At 31.7% G+C, this 21,695-nt stretch overlaps 1 protein-coding gene across 3 annotated transcripts in view; it reads right to left on the reverse strand.

Moving 5' to 3' along the window:
* Positions 1-21,695, reverse strand: part of LOC144842626 (adenylate cyclase type 9-like) — a 54,796-nt gene that overhangs the window by 24,944 nt on the left and 8,157 nt on the right. For all 3 annotated transcript variants that reach the window (XM_078699096.1, XM_078699098.1, XM_078699097.1), the window contains exon 2: positions 19,981-21,631. In XM_078699096.1, coding sequence (XP_078555222.1) covers positions 19,981-21,481 — 1,501 coding nt within the window. In that variant the 5' untranslated portion in view covers positions 21,482-21,631. The remainder of the gene's footprint in view (positions 1-19,980; positions 21,632-21,695) is intronic.

Below are 21,695 nucleotides of genomic sequence, written 5' to 3' on the forward strand. Positions count from 1 at the left end.
GAGCAGCCCAATGCAACTACCAAGTGTTGGAGGGCCCTTAGGAGTGCTAAATGTTTTCACCAGTGTTATGCCACTGTATAGATGCAGGTATAGATGCTTGCATTGTACCACAGTAACAGTTGCTCCTGTATATAACTATTCACATCACTTTGGTATTAACCAGTACCAACTTTCAGTGAGAGGGCTGCGGAATATCAGGCCAATAAATAGTCTTAAGGCTAACTGATGCCCGCATGATGATGCCTACATGACCATTTTTTTTACTGGTATGGCAAAGGCCAATTTACACAGATGTGCGGTAATGGTAAGCGGTAAACCGCGTGCTTGTACAATGTGGAATCTGTATCTATCCTGAGTGGGTTTCTGCTAACCCCCTGTCCGCTCCATGTTTTGTGTAAATTGTCAGAGTAATAAAAACAGAGTAATTACAGACACAATTTTTTTATTTATTTTATGCATTTCAATAAATTTAATTTCTTAATGTATTTAAATGACTTACATAAAGTGCTATTAAACAGAATAAGGACAATGTCTGTTGAGCCAGGTAAAGCCAGGCACATAATACACCATTATTAATATTATACCTATTTTTAGAACTGGCACACTATAAATAGATTGTATTAATAAATATGGGTTTTATTTCCTCAATAGAAAAAGTACTTCAAACATCCATATGTATCTTTATCAAAAGAAACATTGTTATTTTATATGACACATACCAAATGAAATTTACAAAAATTCCCTAACAAATTGTTTAAAATTGCATTTGGTTCTAAAACTTGTGAATGATTTATACATAAAATAAAATTATCTACAACATGTGATAAGCTCACAAAATAAATTTAAGGGTTCGTTATGCCATTAAATACATTTTTTAATGAAATAAATTCTCATGTATGTATGATAAAAATAAAGAACATAATTGAAGTTGTCTCTGCACGATCAGTGGCATCTTTTAAAAGAAGACCAAGGACCCTTCTCCAGGAATAAAGGGTCAAGCTATCAAGTATCAAGATAAATAGGACTTGGATAGTTCAGGGAAAAGAGAGTCATGTTGTCTCTCCTTCAAAAGCATAGAGTATGACGTTCAAACTGGCATGAAGGATGGATTTTCACAGGACCATTCAAATGGTTATTACGTAATCGCACTTCTGAAAGCAAAACCAGGGTAGAGAGAGTCATGTTGTCCCTCCTCTTTTGTATGTAAAATTGAGTATGAAATTTAAACTATTTTAGGTAGAACTAGATTTTCACGATTGTAATCCCAATTCTGAAAGCAGATACGTTTGGGGAAGAGAGACAATGCTGTCTCTTCTTTGTAGGCCTAGGCCTATGTAAATTGGGGAATAACTTTGGCAGCTGGTTGGCTGTACAGATGTACCATACAAGATGATTTTATTTTGCATCCTTTAACAAGTGGTGTCTGATTTGTATTTGCTTGGTGAGCCAAGAGCAGTCTTGCTATATTATTTTGCCATTGATGCTGTTAGTGTCAAATTGAATGCTCATTATTGTTGGTACTACCGTGTACTTACTTATATTTATTTATATCATGTATTTGTTCAAACTTTAATTCAATTAAACAATTGATTGATATTTTTAGAACTTGCACACTATAAATAGATTTAGAATTATAAAAATGAGATTTATTTCCTTAATAGAAAAAGTTCTTCAAACAAACAAGAATCTGAATGAAATGAATGAATAAAATGCATTGTTTTCATTATGGGTCATAGCCAAGAATGGATAATAATAGACATGTACTGTACAATTGTTTGATAAGAATTTCCACAAAAGAATTTGCTTTTTCTAGGCCTACAGAAACCGGATAATAAAACAATTTTAAACCATAAAGCTGTGTTATGAAAATAGAAACTGATATCTTGCAAAAATACATTATACTGTACTACATTGTATATGTGTGTATACAATGTGAGAGAATAAGGCACTACATAACACTGGACTTCAAGTCCTTATCACGAAGAGCCATCATGAACCTGCAGTGATGATTTTATGTCTCAGCTTCTCTTTCTTAAAAACTTTTCTACTCGAGAGTTGCTCCATAATGTCCTCTAGTAGTTTTTGGCCTCTGTTTTCATAACATCCATTCCACAGATGGTGTTTCATAAAATTAAAACTAACCTTACGGAGTATCTATATATTCCAATAATCTTGTGTTTTCTATTATTTTTGTAAATATTTTGCCCATCAAGTACTAAACTCACTACCATAACCTGCTTCCATGTTTTAAAATGTCCATATGTGAAATGTAAAACCATAGAGATATTAATACTATATCTCTATGGTAAAACAAGAAATGTAGTAAAGTATTTTTGAAACAAAAATTCAAGAAGCTATCTAAAAATAATAAAATAATGACAATTATTTCACCTGTTGTCAATAAATCATTTATGATTTTAGTTTAGATATAAAATTATATTTGAAATGATAAAATAATATAAATAATAATAAAAACGTTATAAATGTACACCAATAATTGCTCTATAAAATATATATTTTAAAATAATTAATATTTTTTATCATTTTCAATGATATTACTTAAATATCAAATAAAAGTCGTATGGTCTCATGATTGGTAAAGTAATTAGACCAGCTGTCTTCAGTAAGAATTTTATCTAATTTACGCAATAAATGGGAAATTTCTGTAGTAAGGTTTTACAACATCATGGAAACACTTACAAAAATTACCCTTTTACTTGATTGAAGCTGGCTTGTTTTAAGCTAAATATTTTCAATAAAATTGAAATAAAACAGACAGACAAATTTTCACAATGAATTTGGTTATTGCATTAATGTTTGTATAGTACTGTAGTATAGAACATCCGTCTCTCTCGACAGACAATGATGTGCACCTTGGAAGGACCTCAATGGCATTACCTGGGCACATGCTGCAAGCGTGGCTAAAGAAAATGGAGGAAGTATACGATTGACCACTGTTGACCTTCACTATTTTACCATCTTAATCATTTGACCACTGCATATTAGGTAATGTTAACGTTATACGTGATCACTCACAAACTTGCAGTTATTATACAAATTTTAATTTTATTTTGAAATAAATTGATATTCTATGTTAGGCTTAATGTCTACATTAAATAACAACATAACTATGTATCATGGATTTATAGATATAGTTATACAAATCAACAAGGGAATACAAGTTCATCTAGCAATGCACAGCCTTTTAATATACTCCGTTAATACAATTCTAAGCATGATCACTCCAGGGAAGTAACAATGGCCTGGACCTAGACGGAAGGACGTCAGGAGGCTTTTACGATGCTAAAAAATAAAATAATAAAGAGGCCTAGGGTACTTTTAATCTAAATATAATATAGTTCTTTGTACACACAATGCAATTGTTAGATAGATTCGATCATCAAAGATACAATAGAATTTATTCTATACATTGTGATGTATATGTAACACCATTAAAAAAATGACATCCATAATCGACAATAGAAATTTTATTTAAAAGGTTTTTTTTTTACGGTTGAACAGGTTAAAATGAACAAATATTTCATCTGCACATGGGCTGCTAGCTTATTGATCGACTAAATAAAATTATCATGTGAAACCATCATTAAGAATTACCATACTGAGCACAAGATAACAGAGATAGATTGATATCACAAAGTAATGACAATATCCAGTACCATCCAAAGGGTATATTTTGTCCTAGTTGACATGCCATACTTGGAGAGAATGAGTGACAGGGCATTTACAAAATATATTTGGTTCTCTGGGGATGCTTTTTCACTTAGGATACAACTATTTATTATGGATATAACTTTTAATATTGGATATCATATTATGCACAAATAACATGTGTTGCTGTCAAAAAATCAAAAGGTCCAGTAATCAATTTTAAGTACAAAGTATCATACATTCTAAGCAATGAAATATATGCAGTGGTACTCTAAGAACACACTATCTTGATACAAATAGGATTCAATATTTTTTTGAAATGTTATTCCCGATTATTTATATTTAAAATATTAAATTTTATCCTGATGACATGTACTTCCTGACCGGGGCTCGCTATAGCAGCGACTACTTCAAACTGATTAAAAAAAACTAATTAATCATACATTATTGCAGTAAAGAATGTACTTACTGCAGTAACTACAGTAGGATGATTTAGACATGGTGAACATCAGTCCAAATAAACTCATGCATAAACATAAAAAGTCCCAGTCTAGCTATCGGAATTATGTGTGCTTATTTGCATGATAATTGCAAAATTATTCTTTTCCAAGTAGGAAAAGAGAGCACATTTAGGCACATGTGTTCAAGGATTACCAATAGTAAATTAACTAATCACTGTCCTATCAGATAGGTGGTAATACCCCTGATACAGGGGCTATTTTGTAAACCAGTTCACCCTACTCGTCTCAAATGATGAACTGGGTTCATTAAAGTGCACACGAGTAAACTGTGTACACTGGACCTATATGATTTATAGTCATTATTATCCGAGAGACTTGTTCCACCAGAACTAGGAGTTAGTTGGCTTCGATCCCACGCCGATATTGTTGGCTCTTTAGGTATGGTAAACAGTGCCTCTGTCTTAACCACTTAGCCATTTGACAATAGACTCATTTGTATGTTGATACAAATGTTGGTTGGGATTTGGCTATGGAGGAGGCTGCCATAACACAGACTTACTTCTTTGTTGATTACAATATTCATTTATTATACAAGTATATACAAAACATTTTAAATTTCAAATATACTGTTGCATTTGTTTTTATATGATACAATGCTAAAATGTTTTTTTATTTCTCTGATCTGACACATGTCTGTTCTTCCTATTAGTAGAAGTAGTATAATCATCTGGAGAAATTTAAAATAATCGCTACTTTAAGACTTCTCAAATCTGACATTCTTACAACATTTATTATTGCTATTAAGCCATACTAGTGTCATACAATGGTGATGGGACAAAGTTTGAATTTATCTTTCTATCATACACACAAATATTGGTATATTCTTGTTATTTGATTGGTTAATTGATATATTCTTGTTATTTGATTGGTTAATTGATATATTCTTGTTATTTGATTGGTTAATTGATATATTCTTGTTATTTGATTGGTTAATTGATATATTCTTGTTATTTGATTGGTTAATTGATATATTCTTGTTATTTGATTGGTTAATTTAGCATCATTGGTTAGTTTGATCTATTCAACTACTGTAAAATGCTCTATTCAATGGTTCAATTCAATGTTTAGGTTGTTGTCAACAGTATTGGGATTTTAGTGCAATATGATAAGTATGTGTGAGGAGGGACAGGACACATGGATGTCTCCTAGGTCTTTTAAACATAGTTTTTTATAGAAATATGTTGGTAATTATTACCAACACCTAGAGAATAGCAAGTTGAAGCACCATTTCCCGGAAGAACCATCTTCCATAATTTGATACAATACAGGCAATGTACAGAAACATGTAGGGCACATTGAACCAGACATCCCAGAATGTCATTTCAAGATATCATTGCGATCTATTAATAACCAGAGAGATGACAGAACAGATGCTGATGCACATTATATTTTCAATTTCAAAATAGACATCTGTTTTCAACTTGTTCTATTCTTTCTATCATCGAGTGAAAAATGAAACATAATATTCATAATACTATAATGTCATGTTTATAGCGCGTGCTATATCATGCTATTTATAGAAACAAGCAGGAATGAAACTTCTATTCTATTAGTATGTTATTTTTCAAATTCAAATAATTCATGGATCATCCGAACTGTTGATCGTGATTGGTCAACTTAATTCCAAGTTAGAACCAAGCTTTAGAGTTAACATTAGAAATGAGAAATGTATATGTTTATATATTATCAGGGAAGTGTGACTTTACACTCTTCTCTGCTAATGCTAAAACTACAGTATCTTCATTTTTATTGAACATTAAAGATCTATAGTATAAAACATCATACATTACACTTAAAACATTATGAAACATTTATGTCATTTGGGATGTGATGTTATAATAAATTGGATCAATTTGATTCATTTAAATGACTAAATTTCTTTTACGCCTTTTAATTGATTTATTGTTAGCAAATAAATGTGAGTTTACAATTTATTTAAAGGAAAAAAATGCAAATACATAATGCTAATAATACTAATGTAGTACAATCACTCTCTGGGGATGGAATATTAAAGTTCAGTTAAAATCAGTTATATAAAGTTGTAAATTATTTAATGCTGACAAAACATTATGTGTCATTAAGTGTCAACACAATTTAAATTTATGGTTAATAAGATGATGGTCCTATCATCATTCACCTTGGTATTATCTATCAACTTGTTGCTACGGCAACTGGTATACCTCCCACACTATAATAATTTATGTTTGTATTGCGATACCAAAGCGCGACGTTTTCAAATATAATTCTAATTTGCTCGATAAACATACGATTCTCTCATGTTGAATTCACACCGCTATTCTAAAAATAGATAATCAGATACATAGATATATAATTGATGGAGGTGACAGCCATTACAATGTGTTATCAATTTGATATATATCCAGCCGTTAGATCTGCAAGACTATCTGTGTGTGATAAGTATTGCTATAATACAAACAATATCTAGCATTTAAAATTCTATCATATTTAAATTTGCTAAAATGCACATTGTATTTTTTTTTAAATAGCAACAAAATTCAATCAATTTATTTATACTAGCTATAGTTTCCATAAGTGCTTAAAAATGGCAACACCTCTAATAGTATTTTATTAAAATGTCAATTGATCTTAATTTATTCATGTTTATATTAATTTTTGTGCTTTTAAAAGGCTTTACAATATAAATAATGTAATTTAAATTTCATGAGATATATGAACTAATCAATTTAAAAGAACCTGGATTTCGAGACTGGTTTATACAGAAATGTACATTTACAGTAGAACCTTTCCTTTGGGACACCTCTATTAAGAGGACACCTCTATTAAGAGGCAATCTCTATTAAGAGGACACCTCTATTAAGAGGACACCTCTATTAAGAGGACACCTCTATTAAGAGGCAATCTCTATTAAGAGGACACCTCTATTAAGAGGACACCTCTATTAAGAGGTAATCTCTATTAAGAGGACATCTCTATTAAGGGGACACCTCTATTAGGGGGACACCTCTATTAAGGGGACACCTCTATTAACAGGACACTTTTATTTAGGGGACACCTATATTAAGGGGACACCTCTATTAAGAGGATACCTCTATTAAGGGGACACCTCTAATAAGAGGACACCTCCAATAAGGAAACACTCCATTAAGGGGACACCTCCATTAAATAGGGTCAAAATATAGGGTCAAGAGTGATGATATAATTTAAATATTATTACATTTTTGTGTCATAAATGTTTATAGAGAATTTATGATTACTGTTTTATGAAATTTGTTACGAATTTAGTAGGTTTATATTTTTATGCTTTAGTTGATTGTTGTTAAGATACAATATACTGTACCATATGAAAGATTACTTACATTCAAATATTTCAGTCTTAAAATTAAATTTCAAGAGATTTATTCAAGAGAGACATATTACATTATCAGTACCGACCTTCAACATTATCTTAAATGTAATATATTAAGTATTTGACGCAGGCAGAAAGCTGACGGAACAACTCACGACTAAGCAATGGGCTGACAAGCATATGATCTAAGAGCCTAGAGCAACAAGAGCCTGCAGTAGCGAGCTATACTGAATGCAGCCCTCATAAGTAAATGATCTGAAAGGCCTAAAGCATTTAAACATTCTATCACTTCTAAAACGATAAAAAAATACACTAGTAATACTCGCAACCTACATTTCATGTTAAAGTAAAAACTATAATCATTAACGGTGATCTATAAATACAGCTATTAAACTCTAATGTAATACTTTCTCAAAGACTTCAAACATTCATAGCCAATCAATATGCTGCTTTAAATTTATGGTAGATGCGAATCTATAAATAGCTTTTTGCGAGCAGAGAATTTTTTAGCAGGAGATACTTAACTTGCAATCTAACATCTAACTAAATGTTAAGACTGCCATGACCAACCTTTATAATAGTAATATAACTAAAGATAACATTTATTAGTATAAGATATTTTAAAAACTTGGCAAAGGCCACTGTCAAATTGTGCAATAAAAAGTGATATTTGACTTCATAAAATTCATTGACACTGACTGAATTATAATAGCCAGACATGAGTGAATTTACCATGTTGCACATGAGCCGGCCCGAAAATCTGTCAAAATGAGAAAATGCTGCCCCAACCAACATATAATTAAATTAACAGTTTAATACGCGTGCTTGGTCATGTTTTCATTCAGCTTGGAAAGTCTGTGTATTTTCAATTTTGTATTATAAGCTTTTTTTTTCAAACTATGCACAAGAAACATTTTGTAATATGTGAGAATTAACATTAAATTAGATTTTAAGACTTTTATTAAAGTCGATTGAAATTAAAAGTTGATTCTATTTTTGGCAATATCGCCTTCCAAACAACTGACCCTCACCATAAACCACTCTCCCACTCCACTTTATCAACACTCTGTTACATCATTTCACTTTCCTCTGACAGAGTATATAGGTCTAACAAGTATGACTCACAACAACTATGAAACATCCAAATTTGTGTGAAGCACTTTCTATCTACCCCTCCCTACTTTCTGTATATTATAATTTATTAGTACATTTTAAACAGCTTGTAAAAATGTAAAGATATATTACCTAAATTGCAGAGACAATAAATCAAACATATTTTTAGATTAATTCTTTCACAGGTCAAGAACCACACACAGTAAAACATGTTCATTTTTGTATTAATGAATAATAGCTTGTATTAAATCATAAAACAAAATTTGACCACTTAAATTAATACCATTACTAGGTTTGAAAAATGCATGATACCTAGCCATTTGACCTCAGCTAAGGTCACCTTACCTGACCTTATTTCCCTGTTACTATATTTAGAATGCTGACATTATCTGCAGGCTAGATATGCAAGATGAATAGTAGATACTAAGCAATGGCCACGCTCTCAACCTAATTGATACATGCACAAGCATAACAGGTAACGAGGATGAGACAGAATTTAAACAAGATGATAAATGTTTGCATGTAATAATATCTTCAAATAAGAATTTATTAATATCTATAAAAAAAATATTAAGTTTCATGAGACCATTACATTCAATATACAGGCAAGAAATGAATGCATATAAAATCACATACGAAAGAAATATGAATTTTAATACAAATTCTTAGTTTTAAAATAGCCATCCAGAATTGGTCGGGATTATAATTTCAATATTTTCAAATCACAACTATACAGTATGTACGGTTCAGGGACGATTCGGCCCTGAGACGATTCGGCCCGGGACTATTCGGCCCACTTTTGGTGGGACGATTCGGCCCACTTTTGGGCCGAAACATCCCACTTTGTGGGCCGAAACGTCTCACTTTAGACCAAATTCATATTCATTTTTTTTTTATTTATCAAGTTTTTAAAGGTGTTTAACAATCCGTATTTTATTGATATTGACAAAGTTGATATAATATATATAATAAATTACTAAAAAAACGTAATTTTATATTCAATTTATTACTTCGAAAACCTTGTTTATTTCGTGCATTCGCCAAGCGGCCAACAGAGGGCGTAACTTGTTTACATCGTTCGCGTGACTAAAAAATGATTATTTTCGACAATGTTTTCAAAATGTTTGCTTTATTGCATCTTTATCCCTAGTAGTGCTACCCCATAGTCTCTCTGAAAATAAAGTTTGGGGAAAAAAGCTTATTTTATGCTTATAAATGCTTATCAAAGCCGATAAATGTAAGTGTGCCGAATCGTCTCAGGGCCGAATCGTCCCGGGCCGAATAGTCCCGGGCCGAATCGTCCCGGGCCGAATCGTCTCAGGGCCGAATCGTCCCGTTACCGTATGTACTACTAAATACAGCAGAACCCTTCATTTTTTGACTATATATTATCACACCCCTTCCACTGTTAATATCACCACTCCCGCCTTATCATATTGTCCATTGCAATTATACTGACATACCAACACATTATACCATGTCTGAGTTGAATAGTTTAAACATGGAGAAATAAGTTATAAATTTATTTTTCCAAAGTTTAAAAAACATACGTAAAATAGCATAGCGTCGTCAATAATATGCCTTGTTAAACAATTTAACAATATTCTAGATAAAAGATTCATAATAAATTGCATTAGTTTCAGCTGACTAAGCACAACTACACATGAACAAACAATAGTCTTATTCACCTGGAAGAGTAACTTGGACAATTTATAGGCACAAATATACCCAAGCACTTTAATACTTTTTTTCTCTATTAAAGTATAAAATCCATTAATATTTCTATACCCAAATTTGCATAATATGCATCTTTCAATTGATAAAAGCGCTTTATAGAAAATGATCCCAATCAATGGATAACAATTTACTCTCTTTTGCACTGATTTTTTCCACAAGCAAGGATCAAATTGAAAGAAGACATGTATTTCAATGTACAGTCTTCTACGGTAATTGTGGGATAGCTGCCTGATCAAAGACCGCTCTTTTTACAACTATAGACCTTAATAAATTTAATATAGCACGCTGCTCGTTAGTATAAGTAAACTTTATTGTCAAATTGTAATAATTTGAAATTTGTTGTACTCATGGCAACAGTAAAATTTGCATAAAATACAGACAAATATTGAATGTATTTAATTACAAAACTGCTTTGTTAATGTTACCAAATTATAATGTAAGGTAAAGTTGATAGCAATGTAGATAATTAATTTGATATTATTACTAAAACTGAAACTAAGGTGACTGACTGGTTGATACATTTTAATAGATTCTATGACTGTAGTGTAACACATAATGTACACAGCTATAAATAGGGACTTTTAGATTGAGTGAACGTGCACACATTGTCACGTCCACATGGGTTGTAGTCGACTGGTACTCGTCGACAGATATGTGAACATTTAGGTTAAGTGGACATTTATGTTGACATTCCAGTAAACGTAATGACCGTGGGATCTGACCTTATATTCTCTATAGTAGCGCTCGTCCGTGGTGCTATAATCGATCGATACGATAAAACTTTATTGTCACAACGGCAAAAATATACAGTTATGCAATATGGGTCCTTACTGTAGGTACACTTGAGTTAGTATGAATATAACATAAATTACAAGACTAAAATAAACTAGAATTTAATTCGTCACTTTGACGAATTATAGGTGATCATTTTTATCATTTTACTGAAATTAATTTTTTTTTAAACATGCACGTACGTTAACATACGATCGGAAAATGTTGATGTATGCCATCCTATTATATGCTTATAGTGCTGAGTTGTGCCTATATGCCATATACAATATGTACAGTATATACTGTATATCTATATACAGTGTAGCATAGGTGAAATTACGGGACACACATGTTCTAATTTTTTGGCATGATGACGTTATCAAACTAAACTTTAAGATGACAATTTCGAAAGATAATTAATTGAGCAAAAAAATATAAGATTTGGAAAAAAATTTGGCACGTAGAAGCGCTGTGCGCGCTCTTTGAATTGTGTATAACTTTGACGAAAAATATGAAAAAACTACTTTTTCACTTCAACTGGCCATATGTTAACGTTACAACATCCGATAGGCTTAATTTTTATATGAATTAATATCTACATTTCATCAGCTTTCATAATAAATTATAATCATCAAGGTAACCTTCAATTCTGAAGAGCTGTAAGATATTCAAATTTACTGCGAAGGTGAAATTACACGGCCTACGTTATTCAAGTTTTTACGCGTGATGACGTCATTAAAATGAAGATAGTGTCAACTCATGATAAAGATAATTAATTAAGCAAGCACATACTGAAAGTTGTGCGAAATTCGAGCACACATAACCAAGATGCGCTCTGTTGAATGTGATAATCTACACAAAAAGATAACAAATCCTAATTTTTAAATTCAAGTGGCCATTTGATGACGTCAAAACATTTTGTACGTAAAATGTGTACATGAATTCATATCTACAACTCAATGGCTTCCAGAATAAGTTAAAAAAATCGGGGGTCATCTTGCATTCTGAAGAATTATTTTCATTTTAAAAAAGACCTATTTTTCACCATTTTCAGAACTTTTGTAAAATAAATGTGCGCATTTTGTCATTTTTAACGTGCTCATATAGCGTTATTTTAAGTCGGAACTGACTCAAATTTGGTGAATGTACTAAGGATGGTGAGTAGAATGAGATTTGTAAAAAAAATTCATATTTTTTACGCTTTTTAAGTATCGCGCGCGCAAAAACGCATTTTTGCGCAGTAATTTTTTGAAACACGCAAATGGCCTAATTCATGCTCTAAATTGATCAAAACTTAATTTTGAGCGTTTTAAATTTTTAACGCGCGATATCACGCGCATGAACCTACGTGCGCGTGCGTTTTTATTTGCTAATATTTTTACCCTTGATCTGAAGTTTACGTGTAGTGAATTTCATTAATATGTGATAATGAATTATGGAGATATGATTGATAATGTGATTTCGCAAAATGGCGTATAAATGTCGTCACGGATGAGTGATCACGCTGGAAAGCTTATTAGGATTAAGTTGTATTATTTGAAAGATATTCTGAAATTTTTGTAATCATTGACATTAAACTTTTTTAGATAATTGTTACACAAAATAGTGTACAGAAACAATAAAAAGAAAAAAAATAATAAAAAAAAAAATAATAATAAAGATTTTATACAATAACAATAGGTGATCATTTTATTCTAAATGATCACCTAATAATAAACAGAGAAATGTAACAGAAACATGAGTAATAAGCGGACTAGCGTTTGAAATCTCTATTATACAACCTGATAGAATGTGTTTCTAAATCTGTTTGTTTTGACTTTGGGGTGGAGTAATCTACCTGATCGGCAGGTACAAGGGTATCAAAGACAGGGTGAGTCTATGCTATAAGACAACTCTAGTAGCATTGAGGTACTGTTAATTTAATAAATAACTACAGTACAAGAAGTTAAGGACTAGTTTACAGTAGAAGATAAAGTTTTTTTCTCGTAGAAACAGGGCCTTAAAGATGATAAGATTATTTAATTTTACTCATAACTCCCCTATCAGACTGATAACGCATCACATAACAATCTCGTTCCCCGACAATAAATAATATTGGGAAACTTCCAAAACTCCCCTATTGTATTGATAATGTTATTATGAAACAACTTAACATAGTTAAATCCCATAACAGAGAGAAAAAATAAAGGCTTTGATATCTGATGAAATCAAATCTTAATCTCAGTTGATTAAAATTGTCTATGAATACTGTATTTGTAATGTATAAAGTTGTAAACTTTTGGGGGAAAATTTTGATTTTTTTAAATTTCAAGCATCTGTAAAGAGGGTAATCCTTCCAGTCACCCAGTAGGTTAACAAATATCCAGGGGCCTTGTTGATAATAAATTAAGAATACATTCAACAAATTACATAGAGTACAATATAAACAATAAACAACCCTCGCATAGTCTTAAGTGTATAAAAACATTGAATAATTACATTTTAATTTTAATAGAACTTTTGTTTAAAATTCAAATAACAAATGCGTTATTTATGGTAATACATTAATGTATCATTTTTACTTCTTATGCGCATAATATTCAATAATACAAATGCAAATGATATATTAAGTACGGTAGTTCTATAAATAGAACACTATTGGAATTACTTATAACAAAAATGAAATAACTACAGTATGTATAGCTCACTGTTTTATGTTGAAAAATGTATGTATAGCAGGATTCGTAGACTTTTTTTTAAAATGTATAAATAGAATAATTTTAATGAAATTTTCAAATGACATCCAATTTTTACATTTTTGATGTATTACGAATTACAGATATTTTTGATAGTGTAAGTAGTGTATACTACTTAATTTCAAATTTAAATACAACTTTAAGTACAGACGAATAAAGAATAAAAGACACCCCAATTTAAGGGACATCCCTATTTAAGGGACACCCCTATTTAAGGAACATCCCTATTTAAGGGACACCCCAATTTAAGGGACATCCCTATTTAAGAGACACCCCAATTTAAGGGACACCCCAATTTAAGGGACATCCCTATTTAAGGGACATCCCTATTTAAGGGACATCCCTATTTAAGGGACATCCCTATTTAAGGGACATCCCCATTTAAGGGACATCCCTATTTAAGGGACACCCCAATTTAAGGGACATCCCTATTTAAGGGACATCCCTATTTAAGGGACATCCCTATTTAAAGGACATCCCTAATTAAGGGACATCCCTAATTAAGGGACACCCCTATTTAAGGGACAACCCTATTATTCTTATTTTGAGACACGTTTTGGTCAGTATATCATGATCAGCAGTTATAACAATTAATCAATAAATTAACACATTAATTCCATATTGTAATGTGTACATTTGAAAATTGTTATTGATTTCATTTCTGAACTCAATTTACAATATGTCATCAACAAACATAATAAAATGCAAATAGTTGAATGTGTATATTAATAATATTATGTAGCAGTATCATTTACTAATGATTGATACCCTACAGTAGCATCAATCATAAACTAATTAATACTAGGTAATAATTAATAATTAACCAAACACACTACCAGTACTTATTAATGATTTTGATTGCTTATTATTAAACCGCAAAATTATAAACTATTATCGACTTTTGTCTTAATTTGGTCTTCCACTAAAAAATATTTTCAACATGTGGCTGTTTTTCTTTCAATTCAAGGGTATTTTTTGTTAAATTTAACCGTTTGTTTTGTCTTTTACAAGTGAAATCATTATTTTTTGTGCAAAATGGAATATTCAAAGTCTGATTTTATTATTATTCATTTTTCATGAGTTTGATTGGCTCCTTGGAAACTGAAAAAATATATAAGTGGGAAATAATGGGGAATTTTTGACATAGTGCAAGAATAAATGACCTTGAATAAAGACACCAGAAACGAAAAGTTCAAGTTACTGTAAATTATCAATATATTGATAATTATTGCAATGACTGATCATAAACGTTTCGTCCGCACCTAGCTTTCAAATACTAAATCACAAAAATGTAGAATGAACTCTGACGAAGAAGCTTCCAGTTTAAGAGACGAATGAAGTTATCGCAATGTTGACGTCAATAAACGTCACTCTTAAAACATTAAATTGGAAAGATTATATATCAAGTACTTCTCTGAAACCATGGTAAAAGTACTTTGTCAGTCATTTCAGTTGAAACATTATCAACAGTAGCATTAGTGCAATTTAAATCATGATAATACATTAGAAATATTGAGTATCATAATAATTATAATGCTCTTCTGACGCAAATATTTTAAACATCCTCAGCAAATACCAGTCAAAAATTTGAAATATTTGTTGTACAATTAAATATACACCAAAGTACTTTATACTACAGTACTTTTTGAAATGTTTAAAATCGTTTTTGCTCTATTTGTTTAAATGCATTGTATTTCTTTGACCTTTAGCACCCAAAAATCTGGCTCCATGTATACAGTAATAACCTTTTATTTATTTGTTTATTGATCAATCAGTAATCTAAATGGTAAACCCACTCAATGATAATAGTGCTACAGGGTTAAATTCAGTCAAAATTAAACAAATCTAATGAGGTTTAAAATGTCCCAAATTTCTATTAAAGATATATTGTCTTCTGAAAAAATAATTGTTTGAAATGCGAGGTTTAAAATGTCCCAAATTTGTATTAAAGATGTATTGTCCCCTGAAAAAAATAACTTTTTTAAATGTTTTTGTTGAATATGCCATTTTAATGTCACATAATACTTAATAGTAATATCCACTTTGACCAAAAATTGGATAACAAAAAAATTATTTACCTCAAAAAACTGTAATTTAAAGAAAGAAATAGTCAAATTGACTGGAAGTCAATGGGTTTTTGGTTGAATTTAACCATTTTATTTTGTCATTTTATAATGAGAAAACATTTATTTTTTTTAGGTTTTTTCCCTACTATGAAAGTAGTAAACTATAAAATGGCCTATTTCAAGTCCGATTTTATTAATCTTCATTTTCATGTTTTCGGGGGACAATACTGTACATCTTTAATTAAACTAGAAAGTTTAATCTTGGAACAACTGTGATCATGTCAGTGATTTTTTACATGCTATTTTTATTGGAATTTTTTGAGAAAATCACAAATAGTGAAAAAATCCATGCGGCTTCAAAATATGAGTGAGGGTACATAAAACTAGGATTCTACTATACCGGTACATTCACAGTAACGGTAATTGAAAGCTTTGGGGTGTGGTGCATAGGCAGTTATTTTTAGCATCTATGTGTCATCCCTTTTAACAATGAGCGATGGGGGTACAAATAAGGGCTGATACAAACTACAGATGCAAACGCTAGTCTTCAGGAAATTGGCCATAATCATCATACAGGTCTAAAAAGGACACAGAGGGTCGCGTGACGTGCATAAAGGTCAACTGGACATTTATGACCCTTTTTACACTCCAAATAAATATTGCATTATTATTTAATATTAATACGTTGCTGTATATTTTATTTATTTTTCAAGTTTATATTTTATAATGTACATATATATTTGTTAGCTCAATCCATATTTAAATACAGTAAATTGTCTTTCTAATCTTCTATACACAAATGTGGAAAATATCAAAGCTGGTTCTAAATTTAGCCTAAGTAATCGTTTAGCAATTCAATTTCAAAAGAGGAAATGAAGATGCGAGGCGAAAAGCAGATAATGACCTTTGTGGTCGAAAGACATAGAGCAAGAGCCTTCTTCTCGTTGTTTAATTAAGGCACTCTTTCAATAGACGACGAGTCTTTGAGTTTTGGGACCTGCATAATTGTAAAAACCTAAAAACTCAGTTAAGAACCGTTGACAATCAGTCTGCTCCAAGATCAATGCTTCCTGCTAACAGGTTCAAAGGTCACAGAAAACTCAATGAACCATGAATTATAATGCGCTTATTCAAAATATGCAACAGAATTGTCATATAGCATTAGACAATTCCATATTCAGATTAATTAAAGTTATTTAGAACAATTAAAGAAAGGGAAGTTCTTGTCTCTCTATACGCTAGTCATACGTTAAAATAATTCAGCATAGACCACTATTTTAATTTATTGAGACCTTATAAAAACATTTCTCACCTAATTAAAAGAAACCACAAAATAAAAATAAAACCTCAATTTAATTGAAATAAATGAAGACATCTGTGTCATCAATTAAGCCTATTTTAAATGTTTCTTCATCTAACCATTATTGGAGAGAAAAAGCTACGTAGTAGTAGTAGTCACATAAAACAAACAAAATTAGAAAATGTTTCATTTTAAAACTATACATGTAGGATGGATGATCATTTATGCTGTCTTTGATAACAAATATTTTCTTTTTATCTAATTAAAAGACGTCATGATCAAGAAGAACCATAAACATAATTTTATATGCATTTTTTGCTATACCGTTTGAATGTAATATGTATATATTAATTACGTGCCGCGCCTTTCCAGTTATATTCAAGAGGGCGGAAGCTATAGTTTAAACTCAAAGCGCATTTGGGAGAAGGGAGATGTATGCAGATAGTAGTCAAGACCTGTTCAATTTAAACAGTTTTGGTTGGTCCTATGTTAGATACAACGCACAAATACACAATATTAGTAAAGTAAAGTAAACTTCTAAAAGATATGTACTGCCGTTGGTTTGTGTATAAAGGGCCTACAATAATCTAAAATTCTGTGACTGGAGGGTAATTATAATAACATTAAAAGACATAAATATTATATAGTGTTTTATTGATGTACTACTACAATTTTATATTGAAAGTAAAACTAAATCGTAGACCTATATTAAAATACATGATTCCAAGTATTTCATAAGGAATGCAATGTTTTAATAATTTTGTTAAATATTAACTGTATTTTAAGTTGACAGACAAGTGGAGTACTTGAATGCTAACCACTTGTATACTTCAAAATATTGTCTGCTTCTCACGTAACATAGTACTGTTAAGTGCATCTAAAGTATCTTAATAAAGTTGATGGTATTGTGTCTTTAAAAGGCTTTTTAATTAAAATAGAGTGTACATTTACTTGTTCATTTTAGACATCAATCTATCAATATCAAAAATCTTATAAAATCAGATTATAAATTATTATTACCTAAATACATTTTATTAGAAAATTGTGGGCCACATGGCATGCAATAGTATGTACTATTTAATGATCATGTAATAGTACATTTTTTTCTTGTACAAAAAAAAATCTTCTTGTGTATGAAAACAAAATCTGCATGAAATCCAATAGCAGCACCGTTTGTTGTTCTGCGAACATACAGTAAGCAGCAACGCAACTTCACAACTACGGCAATGACAAGAATCTACTTAGATGCACCCTTAAATGAGTATCCCACAAACCACCTTGTTGGTTTATCTAGGTAAATCAGGAGTAATACCAATTTACTATAGTTCTGAGTTACTGTAGACATTTCATTGAATGCAAAATGATCTGTCTATGACTATTATACAGGGTTAAGACATTTTTGGAAAGGAACTCTGGTCAAACCTCACCCAACTGTTCATAAGAGTTGACCTAATTTATGTCTGAAGAGGTGCGAAAGGAAAAGGGAGGTTGGGGTAACAAATATGTGCTAAACATTCGGAAATATAAAGTACTAAAAATAATAAATCATGCTCGTATGCATATCCAATAACACCGACTAATTTCTGTAAATTTATATTTTAAAACATGGGATACCTTTATTTAAAAATCCTGAATCCACCTTGAGATTGCTCATTTTTAAAATGATTAACTAGTAAACTAGTAACATATTAGTAAAAGACTAAAACTATTCGAGTTGGCACAGGAGGATGTTTAGTATCTTGCGATAGGAAAGTTCCAAGTTAATTCCATCCATTGGTTTTACAGACGGCACACACACTTTAAATTTATATTGCAACAACTACATATACAGTAGGTGAAATTAGTTTGCCTCCGAACCTGTGTGTGAACGTTATTAAACTATAATTATTGATTATGGGTATCAAAAGATTTCATACAAAGCAATGCCTAAAATATGAAGTTAATCCAATCAATATTCTTTGATGCATTTCCAAGAAACACAGTCTATACCTGAAAACATAATTTATGTAGTTTTGTATTGTTTTTGTTTTAATGTGAATGAATTATGCATGCGAGCTAAAAATAGATACTGTAGTATACGCGGTGGAATGTCAATTTAAACATTGATCAGAACATTAGTTACTCTACGTAAAAAAGGGATCGTCTCAAAATATTATTCTGTAGAATCCGCATGGAAACAAATGTCATCTCAACAAAATACTGTAATGATGAATATGTAAATGAGATGAGTGTTATAAATGACACCTATTCTTAATGAATTGGCTGTCAGTGTCAATGTAGGGTAATTTATTGTATGGTTTATGATTTCTTTGTCTCAGATAAAGACTGTTTGTTGCTGAAACAAGATAAAATAAAATGTGTAAAAATGTAGTAAAAATATCAAGTACAGGTCTGTGGATGGATGTCCATCGATGGCAACCTTTGAAGAGTCTTCATTAAAATGTTAAGGCCTTCTGTTATTCCAACACAGCACTACAAATAAAACTAAAACCTCTTTGTAGGTACAGTAGGGTTTAGTTCCCACTTTTTGACACACCCTTTCTACACTTCTATACTAACTGTACTGTATATCGCAGCAGAACTTAAAAAGATGTAAATGTATCATCCGATTCATAACCGATACTTAACACAACTGTTTAGGGAAGCAGGAAAACGATTGACAAAAACTTTAGACAGTAGCTTTGTTGCTTGACTGAAAAAGAATTTTATCACGCCAGGTGTAAAAATAAATATGTCTTACCCAAGATTCCTTTATTGCGTGTGTCACCATTCCCATCAGTTAATTCATATTGACTCAGATCTTTGAGGTATTCAGCCGTCTTTGCCGATATGTGCACCATTCCCTTCTTTCCAGCGCCTTCCATCTGATTGGCTATTGACACGGAATCAGACCACACGTCGAATTTAAAACGTTTCTTGCCAATGATGCCGCAAAGAACCATGCCCGTGTGTATTCCGACTCGCATGTCGACATCCTCATTACGATCTTTACAGAATTCTTTAATCGCATCTATCATAGCTAGGCCCATCTCAACACAGCATTGGGCGTGATCATCGCGTCGTTCGGGGCAACCAGATACACAGTAATAACAATCACCAAGTGTGGCAATTTTTTCGCACCCATGCACTTCGCATAGTAGATCAAACCGTCCAAATAGATCATTTAACAAATCAACGAGAACGTCAGCAGTTTTCTTCCCAGCCATCCTCGTAAAACCAACAATATCTGCAAACAGAATGCTCACCGGCTCCATCGTCATCATAAAGAACTCGCTGAATGCTGTTTGTTTTTTATTCGGAGTTCCAACCTTCATAATTTCACCTGCCAGATATTTCGGCATTACAGAATGAATCATTTTTTCAGTGTTTAGTTTCTCTACCTCGAACTCATGCCGCCTTTGTGTCGCTTGAGTAATTTTCCAGAATGTGCTATGGCTACGAACTTGTGTCATAAAGAAAATGTGGAAGCCGATTAAATGAATACATAGGTGTAGAAAGATCTTGGTAAACAGTTCTTTTACAAATTGAGTCTGTGAGTAATCGCTACATTGGTACGAGTAATAGAAGAAGACAAACTCGTAAACCAACGAAAAAACAAACGCAATTGGCGCGCAAAAGTACAACGGCATGGGCAACACGGTGTACATCATCAGAATAATTTCTAAGCACATCGCGAACGTTGATATACTTCTTTTAATGAAGGCATAATCATCATTGATGCAATACGAGTCTATTCCGATAAATGTAACAATAGTTAAAACACATAATACCAGTGACATGATGACAGAAGACATTTGAACACAAGATTTGTAATGTTCTGTAAGTGAATACAACCAAAATGCTATTGCTATGAAACAAACAACAACACATATAGCAATCATAACTTCCCAGTTACTAATATCAGCTTGCATTGCCGCTGTATAAACCACCCAACTAATAGTCATTAAAATCGTATAAAGTAGGGCATATCGGAAACGCTTTTTTAACTCCGGAATCAACGACCGTTGATATTGGTCCTCAATTTCTTTCGAGTCAAAAGACGGATTTAGCCACCTTTGCGATGCCCGTTCAAATAGTCGGGGGCAGCGAAATATCGACGATGATCTTCCTTGAGATGACAAACCTTCACTAGTCGAGGCTTGTGATACTCTTTTCTTTTCTGAGATCACTTCAACATCGATCGCGTCGTCAGCAGTACCCTGCGATTGATACGAAACTTTCATATCCATCTCGGTAGCCATGTTATTTTATCTCTGGTAAACCTTACTATACAACAAAAACTAGGACCATAGCCCAAACTCAGTTCTGTAAAACACTAATTGACTAATCACAAAGCAGAACGTCACAGGTCGAATACTGATCATTCATTTTCTCAGTCCAAGTTCAAAGTTCTGAAAAAAACAAAAAATGATAAAAACATTAATTTGCATTAAATGCGGCGCCTACAGGTACCAT

Source organism: Antedon bifida, chromosome 5 (genome assembly GCF_963402885.1).
Source record: "Antedon bifida chromosome 5, ecAntBifi1.1, whole genome shotgun sequence".
Classification (NCBI taxonomy): Eukaryota; Metazoa; Echinodermata; class Crinoidea; order Comatulida; family Antedonidae; genus Antedon; species Antedon bifida.